The sequence below is a fragment of the Rhipicephalus microplus genome, chromosome 1, assembly GCF_043290135.1.
Source record: "Rhipicephalus microplus isolate Deutch F79 chromosome 1, USDA_Rmic, whole genome shotgun sequence".
NCBI classification, from domain to species: Eukaryota; Metazoa; Arthropoda; class Arachnida; order Ixodida; family Ixodidae; genus Rhipicephalus; species Rhipicephalus microplus.
Genome location: NC_134700.1, coordinates 199024966 through 199038814, shown reverse-complemented (window position 1 = coordinate 199038814; position 13849 = coordinate 199024966). Strand labels below are relative to the sequence as shown.

General features: G+C 46.8%; 1 protein-coding gene across 1 annotated transcript in view; it reads right to left on the bottom strand.

The window, feature by feature from the left end:
* The window catches only part of LOC142803780 (uncharacterized), a 38246-nt gene that overhangs the window by 12279 nt on the left and 12118 nt on the right, over positions 1-13849 (bottom strand). Inside the window, exons 11-13 of the mRNA XM_075889786.1 lie at positions 10512-10781; positions 7635-7715; positions 5347-5552 (exon numbers count right to left, since the gene is read on the bottom strand). Coding sequence (XP_075745901.1) covers positions 5347-5552; positions 7635-7715; positions 10512-10781 — 557 coding nt within the window. The remainder of the gene's footprint in view (positions 1-5346; positions 5553-7634; positions 7716-10511; positions 10782-13849) is intronic.

Below are 13849 nucleotides of genomic sequence, written 5' to 3'. Positions count from 1 at the left end.
GGAGCATTCGGCTTTTAGTTAACGCGTACGCTGCGATCACCATTAGCCGCCATTGACATGTACATTGAGCCTTATCTGACAAGAAAAGGTTGCTACGTTATACTCGCTGGGTGTAACCTGTTTAGTTTTAGAAAGGTTTAGCGAGCGTTGAGCCGCACTGCCATGAATACAATGTACTAGTATATACCATTATGAACTCGAGGTGGTTAAAAGTGGGAGGTAGATACGAAGCGCAAACCGTAAAAAAGTAAAAGCCGAATTCTCCTGTCTCTCATTTCCCATTAGCAGCCATTGGCATGTACATTGAGCACTATCTGACAGGAAAAGGTTGCTACATTATATTCGCTGGGCGTAACCTCCTTGGTTGTAGAAACGTTTAGCGAGTGTTGGGCCGCAGCGCTATGAATACAGTGAACTAGTATATACCATGAACTCGAGGTGGTTAAAGGTGGGAAGTGGACCCGAAGCGCAAGTCGTAAGAAAGTGTGCGTGTGCCACCTCTCGTTTAGTCCTTGGAATGTTCTACATGGGGAATATATGATGAAAAGATGCGAGATGGTGGTACTTGGAGTGTTGAATAGATGTACGAACGGACACACAGACAGATGCATGGATGGACGCATGAACGGACGCAGGGGCGGATGCATGGATGAACGCAGGGACGGACGCACGAACAGACGCACGCACGGACGGGTGGATGGACGCACGGATGGTCACACAGACGGACGCATGGACGGACGAATACTTTGCCCGACTCTCCATCATTCACTCCATGGATATGCTGCCAATTTTTTTTTTATTGAGGCCAGGTGAACATTTCTAAACAACGATCACCTTGCCCTCGCAGATTGCACAATAAAACTTGTATGATAGGAGTACTTCATTGCCATCAAGAGAGAGAGAGAAAAAACTTTATTAAAAGGTCAGTCAATTGCTCAGGCATGGCCCGTTGCCCCTAGCTGTCGGCCGGAATCCCTTGGGACGCGGCAGCAGCAAGGGCTTGACTGATGATGTCGCGCTGGACGTTGGGATCTGGGCTGCAGAGCAGGGCCTCCCAGGATTCTACAGTGCGAGAACCATCGTTTTGACTTGGACATGTCCACACCATGTGGACCAAATTCGCTACCTCATCACAAAATTTACACTGGGACTGGAAAACTGCGGGGTGCCACTTGCTGTAAAGTGCGGGGTTTGGAAAAACCCCGGTCTGTAACTTTCGCCACAAAATCTCGTTTTTCTTACTTAGTGAGTTGTCCGCTCTCGGGTACACTTGCCGATTCAGCCTGTACTGTGCGACGATTTCATGGTATGTGCGCATATACTCGCTTCTTTTTCGGTAACTTGGGAGGTTCCAGGGGTCGACCGGTAGGTGAGACCTCGGGCGACGGAATGAGCCTCCTCGTTCCCTCTAAGTCCTTGGTGAGCTGGAGCCCAGACAAGCAGAATCTGCTCTTTGGGTACTCCTACCATGTTTAATATACGGACGGCAGTCTCCGTCACCCTTCCCGATTCGTAATTTCTCACAGCGTTTTTGGAGTCGCTGATGACCACCCTGATCCCCTTTTGGCTGATGGCCAAAGCTATGGCCACTTCCTCGGCCTCTACAGTCTCGACCATTGCCATCAAAAGTCACAGTGAAGCTGTAATGTCAACCACGGTTGCGAGAAAGTCTGCCCGAAAAATTACGCATGTCAAATCGTGGTGGCAACGTGCAGTATAACTTAAAAAAAAGATGACTTATTGCGTATCGCAAGTATTCTTGAATGCGTGCAATAAACTAAAAAAAATGTTGACTAGAAGCTATCACTGCGACAAGACTGCTTGATGTATGGAGCTTCACATAAAAATTATTCCCATAGGTATGCAGTCACAAACATCGACCTTAAGAAATTCGCTCAGCCAAGTAAGCAAAGCCGAAATCTAATCAAGAATGTACAAACACATGTTGCGTATACCTCTCATTACACGTTGTGAGTGGAGCCATCCTTGACTTGTGAAACGCACTTCAACCAAACGAGGACTATGCCATATGCGCTTAACAGAGAGTAACGATTAACGATGTCTACCAGGATCGCATGGGTCATCGCAATGATGTGTTTAGAAGACTAGTCCATTCAAAGGTGTGACGAGAGACTGCTGGTCAAAACAGCCACTGTACCTGTGATTTGCTATATTTTAGCGCGATCACGTTAAATATACTTACTCTCTTAACAAGCATATGCATAGGGGGTGGGGGGGTCTCATGACTTTGATATACAGGTACACAATATTCTCAAACCACCGCCGATAGTCACGTCACTGAAAAAAGCTGATATCTGTGGGGCCCCCCTTCCGCCCCACCCTCTTCGGGTTGGTGTGAACCACTCCGAAAAAAAAAATTCTGGTCCGTGCGTCCATTCGTGCGTCCGTCGGGCGGACGCGCGAATGGACGCATGGACGGCCACATGAAGGGACGGATGGACGGACTGACTGACTGACTGACGGACGGTCGCACGGACGGACGCTTCGCCCTTCTCATCATCATTCACTTCGTAAATATGCCGTGATTTTTTCCCTTCCTCCGTGTCCAAACAGCTCTGTATCATGTTATACTGGTCGATCCTGGTGTACGAGCGTTTCTCACACTGGGCGTATGTGCCGGCTACAGAAAAACCAAAATGTGTTATGTCACGACCACGTCACGACCTACGAATGTGTCAGTGCAAGTAAATCGCTCTCATTTTAATCACGTATTTCTTTCGTTTCTTTTTCTGTAACTGTCCCCTGGTCGCACTTTGCTTGAAGAACTCGTGCTTTACGCGGTATTTACTTCTAGTATTAGAAAGTTTTGCAAAATTATTATGTGTGGATAAAATGTTTTGCCAAAAGCAAGACATCTTGCCAGATTGATACTGAAGGCTGTTCTAATTTGTATGCCCAAACAAATGTTTGCATTATTGTGTATTTGAAGCACTCTATAGTGTTCGTCGCTTCCTGTAAGCAGTACATTGCACGAAAGTACGATGCCCACGGGACGGCATAAAGCTCTCCCACAGTAGAGTACCCTGTACTCTAAATCGTTACCCCCTTTTTTGACCCCCCCCCTTCAAACAGGTTTTTCTCAACACAAATTTCTGCTTCTTTAAAGCGACAGGTGCATGTTTCGTAGGTTACGTAGGTTGCATGTTTCGTAGGTTAGTAAACTTTTCAGATATTGAAAGAGTTCCCGAATGGTGAAAAAAAGTATGCAGTTGCACTAAACGTGGACGGCTCCGGAAATTTCGACCACATTGGCGTCTAAATCTAAGTACACCGGCCTCAAGCATTTTCGCCTTCATCATCGAAAATGCAGCCGCCACAGCCGGGATTCGATCCCACGACCTTCGTGTTAGCAGTCGAGCGTCATAACCATCAGGGCACCGAGGCGGGGCAGAGTTTCACCTGAGGGACTAGTTGGCAAGACATCATTATGTAAACTGGTAAAGTGGAACTGCACCTGACCATTCGCCACAGTAGAAGTAGGCAGGAACAAACGCAGCCTGTGAGCGTCGCTGAAGAATCTGCGTGCCTTCAGCGCCGCTCGCGTTCACGGGCAAGTGAGTCCTGGCGTTCCAACCATGCATGCGTCCTGCTAGGTCTCCATAGTGCGATAGGAAAAATCCATTTAGGGATTTAGGGATTTAGGGATGTAGGATCTAGGGAGCCTACATGAACGGCCGTTCATGTAGGCTCCCTAGATCCATTTGCAATGCAGTGCCACCTTCTCTCCTTCGTTCACTCATCCTGTCTCTCACATCATTCCACGTCAACCTCATTTCGCTTTTACATCCAGTACTCTACCCTCTCCATTCCTCTCAGTTATATTTCGCACCCCAGCCTATTCTATAGATAATTTTGCCTGCGTTATCGTATACCAACGACATGAGATGCATGCGATGACAGCACACTTCATTCCTTCTCACCCTCGCATTCCATTTCCAACCCAATGCCATACACGGCATCGATATATACATGGATCTGCTTGCCTAACGCCACGCGTGACTATGCTTTGCCCTACTCTCTCCCTTTCTCCTTTATGTACCCCGCGCCCTGAATTCCTTTTCTCGCCCTCTTGATATGCTTGGCTATAATATACTGCCCTCGGCCTGCCCGACGTCATAGATGGTTATTTTATGTCTACTCACCCCCTTTTCTGCTTTCCGTCCTTCTCACGGCTACAAGACGGCCCCTGCCCGAAATTCGGATGACGGGGAAGTATTCGCGAGAATAACAAACGCAAGGCTTTTTCAAGTCCTTCTGCAATTGCGATTGCACCCCTCCCCCCCCCCCCTACCCTTGCGAAAACAAACATTGGCTGCAGCCTTCTCTAGACATCATTGTCCTTTCCCACCCCTTGTTATGCTATACTTCGTCCTGCCTGCCTAAAACCATACATGACGCAATGTTCGAGATTGGGATAGTTGGCAAATACCTTCTACAACCAGCGCTGAACGGACAAAGGAAAGTGAACTGAGACTAACTAGCGCTGTCTTAGAACCGCGTTATTCATGTAAGTAGAGCCCACGTATGTGTGTCGGCACAAAAAGCACGACAAACAAATGAACGTGTAGGAAAAGATAACGAAAAACAAGTCAAAGGTGGGTACTGTGCTGTGTGACTTGATTTTCGTCATCTTTTCCTGTGCATTTCTCAATCATGTTTTATGTTGACATAACGTTTTTCTATATGTTTTCTATAGATATGTATACATATAAACATATACATATCAAGATATAAACATATGCACATAAATGTAGACTTATATACCCTATATGAAGGCCGGTGTATGCCGACATACATACTAGAGCGTAGGGAATGTGTTCTTAGCAGAGGTTCCCATGTCTGTCTTTGTGGTAGGCATTCTTCTCGCCCCAGCATCACTCCTCGTCGCTTTCTTTTCCCACCTTTTTGCTATACCTGTCTATGCTACACATTGTTTTACGTGCCTGACGCCGAAGGGAATGACAGCATACGATGACAACATATTCTTTTGCTCCTCCCTTTCCCAACCCTTTGCAATGCATGGCTATTTTACACGTAGATTTGCCTGCGTTACGCCAATTGACAAGGGACGACGACCGCATTTGACAGCCACGGACCCTAATGTGCACATAGCCAGCCCTAAAGTGCCTCGCACTCTAGTGCGGGGTATCATGTCATTCTGGCTACGCCCCTGCCCGTATTGATCTCTTTCTCCCCGGGCTTTTGTGTCTAACTCAGTTCTGTGTTGTCAGATCGCAGACAACTACATTCGATCACATGAAACATGCCAACGGGGGACAGATTAGATAATAGTTATCAACCAGTCGGTCTCGCACGCGTACTGACCAGCTCGGCCTGGTTCCCTCGCTGTCGGAGAAGATGCTGAGCACGATGATGTTGCCCAGAGTCTGGGCGGTGGTCAGCAGCAGGCCGTTTGTGCTTCCGGCCAGCAGGAAGTACGGGTTACAGCGGGGGTCGCGCAGCGTGAACTTGCCCGACGTGCCTTCGGTGCCGTGCAGCTCCACCTGGATCTTGGCCGTCGTCTCGGCGTACTGTGTGGCACGACACGAGGTTGCTATGATACGCACAGTTTGGCTGCCGGAGCGAAGCAAGGAATGCTTATCATCAAATTGGAAATGTTGTGCGAAGTAATAGTGGCTCAACTCCGATAAGGCTTGGTCTATGGCGTAACTCTATGAAACGCCGATCTCCAGTGAGCGAAGCTGTTTTTGTGCTGTCTCTCGCCCCAACACGAAGCAAGCAGTGAGAACACAGCATGTACTTACAATGGTCATTAGCCGTCTATACTTTTACCAGTCGGGATAGCTTCCGTGACCGCGCTTTTTACATCAAAATTCGCAGCTGCTGACCGAACAACGCACTTCCCTTTCCACGCAATCGGCGTTACTTCATGCTCATTCGCCTGACAGAGCCGGCCAATTCCTTTCATCTCTGCTTGAGCCGGCCCGGTCAGCAGCCTTCGCAAGCTTTTAGCTCGTGCGTAGAAGGTAAGACGAGTGGGTCGACGCTAGCTCGCCGCGTGAACCTACACTGTCCATACAAATGTTATCGCAATAAAATTGCATATGTGTCCGAAGAAATATTTGCACTAAGGTATACGTTCATATGGAGCAACACATAGCATATGAAAATTGACAATTTACGACAGTGGCGTAGACAGCGGGTGGCGCATCGGGCCCGTGCGACCCTCTCCCCGATTCGTTTGTTTTTGCCATGACATACCCAGAAAGAAATGTACTCCACCACACCTGCCTAACCGGCTCCTCGCTCCCCGAAAAAAACTATTCTGCCTACGCCCCTGATTTTCGATGGTGAACATGCTCAAATTGTGGGAAATGTTCAAACTGCGGGCCGAGTGGTCACTGCCTCAACAAAGCTGTCCGGGAACGTGAACGCATCGCTATAGTCCACATTGCACTCGAGTATTAGTCGGCCAATACTGCAAATGTCGTGTCGATTCGTTTTTCAAAGCCTGTACGCGTCTTTCTTTTCCAGAGAAAAGAGAGTTTTAGTATTGCGTACGCTGCGTACGTGGCGGCGTTGCGTACGTAAGGACGCCACGTTCTGCGTAGTGCGCATGCGCAGACCACAACGCGCACGTATGGCGTTACGTACGCAGCCGCTACGTACGCACGCATGAGATGCGTGCGTGCGTACGTATGAGGTGATCGCGCGGCTCTCGAACAAGTTCGCGACAGCGCGAGACTTCGTTTCGAAAAATGGCGGCATCAAAGGCAAGCACCGACCCGCTCTGTGGCTTAAAATATGGCCATAATCTGGCCATAACACTTGGATTGGCTCACATTGGCTGTCAACAACACGTGCTTCTATTTTGATCTACCAGATGCCGCAACACGCTTCACTCTCGTTACGTACGCGGCTACTACGGCATACTAAAAGCCGATCTGTGGCAAACGACGCCACATAACGCAAGGCGCTTGCGTGATGCGTACGTAGCACCATTCCGCAGTACTAAAACTCTCTAAAATTACAATATAATTCGTGAAATTGTAGAGTCAGTACATATGAAAAAAAAGAATATTGAAACCTTAGATGTACATACCTCTCGCTGGAATGATTATCTGTACTGAAGTACACTTTGCCATTGATTTTATCTGAATGTTGTGTAATTTTCCGTTCAGGCTTGCTCGCCGCAGTTTATGATACGATGGCATCGAAACGAAGCGTCCCAGAACGTTTACATAAGATGCAAATTTTCAGTATTATTATACGAAGTCTGAACGTATCCTTGACTATCTTATGTCTCACGTCATACTTACTATTACATTTTGCTTAAATAATCAATCATGCTGCGAAGAATATTTTATGACGCAAGAATTTTGAGAAATAGAACATAAAGAACACCAGGAACTTTCTTTCTTTTGTTGAATTTAGAAGGCACAAAAAATAGCCCGCCTTTTCCAAGCATTGCGTTCGCCTCAATATGAAATGCGTCTGTGAGTTCACGTAGAAATAAGGCAGCAACAGCTGACTACACGACTACAACTCAAAATGACTGACAGTGTTATGTCAGCGGTTGGCTATGCGCTCTCTGACTTTTTCAGGAGCTATAAAAAGACCTGCAAAGGCTGGACAGCAATACGCGTGCTCACCTGTACATAACTCGTCTGGAATATCAGGACGTAGACTTCCTTGTTACTGGGTTTGTTTTCTGGTGCGATGGCCGTTGCTCCCTGCAAGGCGCCAAATCAAACGCTTTTCTTATATATACACGCCAGACATAAAGCAGAGGACAGAACACTCACCTTATATGCTTAACTCTAAGTGCCAGTTGTTAGATGCGAATACGCTGAGACAAAAAAAAAAAAATAAAGAAGCTTGAGTTTTGTCGGGTTACGCTGATCATCCGCTTGCGGTGAAGGTGTGTGCGCTTTTATAAATAGTCAGCAGTTTTTTTTTCCTGAATGTGCACGAAGCTTCGTCACACACAGTGACAGTGACTGTTTGGTTATCCAGATATTGCACTCGATGTAAATGCTTACTACACACGTCACACCGAATAAGCATGATGCGCTAAGCACCATCAAGTGACAGCTTAGACTGCGTAGAATATACAGGGTGTCCCACGTAACTTTAACCAGGGTTTAAAAATATGCCAGAACACGTAGCTACGACGCGGCCAAATGCATGTTGCTCACAGATGCCTGGAGTTAGACAAATTTTGTGATCTCGGATATTGTTTAATTAAATCTGTTTAATTAACTAACTTTTGAACTTTTGAAGGAACAAAATATTTCAATGAGAAAGTTGTAGATCGGCTTGCAAAACGTCCAAATAGAAAGTTTTGAGCTTTATATCTGTTAAGTAGTAGGGTTTTTCGGCTAATGACAAATGCCCACGCAATAAAAAAAATACCACGTGACAAACCAACTAGCGCGTCAGTGCGCACGATGATTTTAGTGCTCCCTAACGTTCCGCGTACGAACGACACACTTCCCTCGCACCGGTTCATGACAGCGATAAGCACTCACGGTGGTTATCATGTTTGTGACCGATAGCAAAACGTGTTCATCGTAAAGCCACCACCATCGTTGTGGCCTTGTCGAGACAGCACAATGGGGCAAAAGCTATGGTCGTTCGTACGCGGAACTTTAGGGAGCACTGGAATAATTGCGCACACTGGCGCACGAGCGGGTTCGTCGTGTGATATTCTTTTGTATTTCGCGGGCATTTGTAATCAGCAGAAAAACACTATAATATGTAAGAGATATAAAGTTCAAAACTGTTTAATCGGACGTTTTGCAAACCGACCTACAACTTTCTCATTGAAATGTTTTATCTATCTTCGTTTCTTGAAAAGTTGGTTAATTAAACATATCGAATTAAACAATATTTGAGAAAACAAAAAAAGTACTCTGACTAACTCGAGGCAACGTTGAGCAACATGCGTTTGGTCGCGTCGTAATTACGTGTTCCGGCATATTTTAAAACTCTGGCTAAAGTTACCTTAGACACCCTCTATACCCGCAAGTTTATGAACAGTACACGTTTTTGGCTATACAGACTATATGTTACTTATGGCCATTGTCGCATTAAAAAAATAAAAGAAAAGAAATAGGGGGACTAAACTGTGTTTATCCATTCTTACAGGTGCCCTGGTCCAGCCTTTCAACGGGAAGGGAGGAAGGAAAGGGGAGAGACATGTGACACGTCTTTTGATAGGCCAACCGATGAAGTATTTTCTGATCGCTTTAAGGCGACATACCAGTGAATCGTACAAGCCAATAGTTAACGATTTCCGGCCACCGTCTCTTTCACTTTGACAAAGGGTTGTTTTTCAAGCGCGAGCTATTGTTCAAGAATTGTCTACAGCTTTTAGGCATTCGCAACACCTCAGAGATGGGCGCCGCCTGCTGATGGTGCTCTCCGCGGCCAATGGATGAATACAAAATATTTTCACGCTGCTCGTTTCTCTGCGTGCGTATACACGCGGTTTCTCTCGAGTTTGTTCCCCGCTGCAGCTACGGTTTGAACACAGAAGGATGAAAAATCATGGCATATCCATGAAGTGAATGATGATGAGCGGGGCGAAGCATCCGAGCGTCCGTCCACCCATCCACCCATCCACCCGTCCGTCCGTCCGTCCGTCCACCCATCCACCCGTCCGTCCGTCCGTCCGTCCGCCTGTCCGCCTGTCCGCCTGTCCGCCTGCCTGTCTGTCTGTCTGTCTGTCTGTCTGTCTGTCTGTCTGTCTGTCTGTCTGTCTGTCTGTCTGTCTGTCTGTCTGTCTGTCTGTCTGTCTGTCTGTCTGTCTGTCTGTGTCTGTCTGTCTGTCGGTATGCTGAGCTGGATACACCGGAGGTATGGATGACCCTAGACCATAAGGAGCATCGCCATTAAAATCATACAAAGCGGTTTATGTTAGGCTTGATTAGTAATGTATATTATAAATTGGACGAGCGAACGAAGTGGCTTGGCAGAGGACTCCGAGTTCGTGGCCAAGTAATCTGCCTTGCAGGCGTCCGGCAATGCAATAAATGACACTTTACGGTCATTAGGGCATAGTTATAGCAACGCGATCGTTACGAATGGATGACAAATATAGTTGAAGAAGGCAACAAGTGAGATGAAGTGTTGAAATGAAGAAGTTTACAGGAATAAAATGGAATTAAACTTCACAGGACAGGTTATACTTGACATCACTGGGAGAAGCCTTCTTCCCACAGTGAAGCTAAAAAGGCTGAAAAAAAATAAACACGTATATGGGGTTTTACGTACCAATACTACGATACGATTATGAAGCACAATAGCACATCGTGCTATAGTGCTCAGAAAATTTCGACCATCTGATGCTTTTTGATGTACTCTATCATTGCCTAGTATACTAGCCTACACCTTATCACCTCCACCGAAATGTGACAGCCGCTACCGGGATCGAACCAATGACACAACTAGGCTGAAAACGATGATGATGCTAGTGATGCTGATGACGATAGGGTAAGTGCAGTTGGGGTCCTGGCTTTGCGTACCGTCTGCTCGTCTATCTCGGCTATCTTCATGGTCCAGTAGAAGAGCACGACAAAGTTGACCCACAGAGCGGCCAGCAAGATTGGGATGAGGTACTGGAGGAAGTAGAAGTTGGGCTCCTCCTTCTCTCCCGGACCACCGGTCTCCGAGGACACGTTCTCCAGTGGTTTGAGGTGCGTCGTGAACTCCACCTTGGTCGAAGTGCCCGCGATGGCCGTCGCGTTCTGGTGGCACTCGCAGATGATCTCGCCCAGCCGGCTCACGTTCGAGAACTGCACCAAAGGATACGAATTAAAACGCATATACTTCAGAAAGCACCGTCTTCTACATATGAGGTGGTCAAAATTTTTTCCCTAGTTCCACCTGGCTGTACGCATGAAGTAAGAAATTAGCGAAGAGCATAGATAAGGCGGGATAACTGAGATACCATCAGGGCTACCCACCGCAGTGCATGGCGTGTTGTCTACAATATCCTAATTGAACGAGACAGCTGAAGAAACCACTAAAGTGAGTTTGTGAAATCGAAGAGCAATTATAAAAGTTTATTCTGACATTTGAAGCGTCTCGCGGAGAAGTAGAACTACCTGAACTTCTTGAAACCTTTCTCATTATACGTTCACTTATGGCAGCGACTGCGGCTTCTCTAGCTTCTTGTTCTCGATATGCTGTTACATACGGGAACGTCAGCTATATGAGATCGCCACCAACTTAATATTGCTATGGCCCTACCTTCACTCAATGCAGACAAATACGCACACAAAAAAAAAAAACTACAGGGAAAAGGGGCGGGGAAAGCACGCAGCAGTTGGAAATGCACTGCCTCCCTCTGCGCCACTTTTTCTCGTACACGGGTCGGCTGATGAAGTTGAGCGTGCTGAGAGGTACTCCCATCTTCTGCGTTTTGACACACTACTAACATTATTCAAACACAGTCGTCATTTTTATTGACATCACATCATCATCACAGCGATCGTAGTCATGATAATCGCGACAAACCAACGTTTCACTCGCGACAAATCAACGATTTAATTCGGCACACGCGCATCTATGAAAATGAACCTAAAGGGGCCCTGCAGCACTTTTTAAAGAAACCATCACATGGCTTCACTGAAGAAGTTTATAGCCTCACTTATCGACTTTGTCAAAAACTTTTAGAATTCCCGAAGCAAAAGCTGAGTTAGACATTTGTCTCACGCAGTAATTGCTTTCTCTCTCCTTTTGCCTGGAAACAAAGCAGGAAGTGATGGCACGGGGGAAAGAAGTTACGTCACGTGCGCGTAATGACTTTCGAGCGTTTTTTTTTTTTGAACGCCCGACTTACTTTCGGTGTGATCTTGAGAGCGCGCGCGGGCACGTTGCGGCCTCTCGCGGTGGTAGCTGTAACTATAAACCTCAAGCAAAAGTTCTGCCATCTGTCAACCGTTTTGAGGATACCGCCATATTATAGACTCTGTGCGGCGCAGTACTACTAGCAGTAAGCATAGTCCGCGCGTGTGTGCGTATACGTATACGTAATACTTTCGCTAGCAGCCGTTTACCAAGTGAAGGCGACTACTACGCTTTACGCAGATGTCACCTTCACGCAACGAGCTTTGTCGCGGCAAATTGCGCATGCCTGCATTTCGTTGAGTGTGCCTAGCAGATAGAATGCTTGAACAACGTGCGCAGTCATGCGCAACTCGTCCCATTAAACGGCAGCCTGTAACACGCCAGTCGAGAGAAGGAAACAGCATGAAACAAGGATACTTTAGCCGCGTTGCTCTCTTCTCAGAATGAACAGGTGACGCACACTCGCTTGTAATTCAGCGGGCGCCGTAACCAAAAATAATAACAAACAAAACACATTCAGCAATATATGCGATAAAGTTCGTTGCGTGAAGGTGCCTTTAGCGTGAAACGTACGAGTCGCCTTCACTTGCATGGTAAACGGTTGCCAGCGAAAACGTTGCAAAAACTGCTTTGCCTCGGCATACAGCAACTTGTGGGAACAGGAATACAAATGGTATTGCACGTCTTACTTGCTTAGAAAATAGAATGCAAGCAGCCAAGCACGTGCTTCGGGAGCAGTAGCTGGAGCACATGCTGTGAACGTCATTCGCTTGAAAAAAAAAGCAACACAGAACAAAGTTTATGGTTTGCCTTCTTCTCTTCAGCATTCAGAGTTCATCTTTGTGTGTGGCAAGAAACTCGAGAATAGGTTGACATTGCGATTATCAGCCAATACGCGCCTCACGTCGATACGCCTTACGTATATGTCTACGTAAACACACGCGAACATGCGCGAACTGCACGTACTGCGCCGTTCTGAGCCCTTAACATGGCGGCTACGCACACAACGACCGACAGATGGCAGAAATCTCGCATAAGGTCTATTCAGTTCACGATGCTCAAATCAACAAATGTCCGTGAATTTGTGTGAATGTCGAGTTCACTTGGGTGTATTGTATCATTTGTCGAGGGAAGTGGGAATGATTTCTCGCTGACTTTGATAATTAATTGTAAATTCTCAGGTCGCACGATGAGCAAGAGCATTTGATTGCGCGGTTTCCGGAGCCTTGACTGCCGGTCGGCGGAGTTTCCTGACGACGCTGAAAAAGTTTTGTGGGGCCCCTTTAATACTTGTGCTTTACGGCGTAGAAAAAGCCTCCCTGTACGAGAAAGATGTTAAAATCTCGTTCTATGATATAACCTTCTGCGTAATAAAATTCGTTGCTGGTGTAGCTGGTTCATACTAATGAATAATGGCTGGCCCAACCTTGAAACAATACAAGGAAAGATCACTGAGCCGCTCGCTGGATTACGTGCCCTCGCGATCTCCGACGTCAGCTACCTCTGGCCGACTGGACTTGCCCTACACTGTCTCCTGACGCCGACAAGAGCTCTCGCAAGTGGTCCTCGGACTCCTGTGACCGTGTTTCCATCTTTCCTATCTCTCCCATCCCCTCGATATGTCCTCGCTCGCTGGCCTAGTGCATCTCTCTTTCTCTATACCTTTACTCCTATCCTTTAATTCCTCCTCACCCCATCCCCTGTGAGCTACTGTTAAGGTGTCACACTGTGATGCAGACAGCTACGGGGCTCACTTTTCTCTTCCTTTCTCTCTTAGAATCACTTTGCCACAGTGTACGCGTCTGTCATGTGTCAGTGTTCATTGTAGCCCGTAATTGTTTTGATGTTATCTTATCGATTATTCATAATGTTCTCACAGCTTTTCCCTTATTCTGGTACTCGCTTTATTTCTATGTTGGGGCAGCGGTTGGCCACAAAGGTACACAACAAGGGGGACGAAGCTATTTCGCATATAAGGACAGACGATGTAAGCTGCATGTTTAGCCCTTAC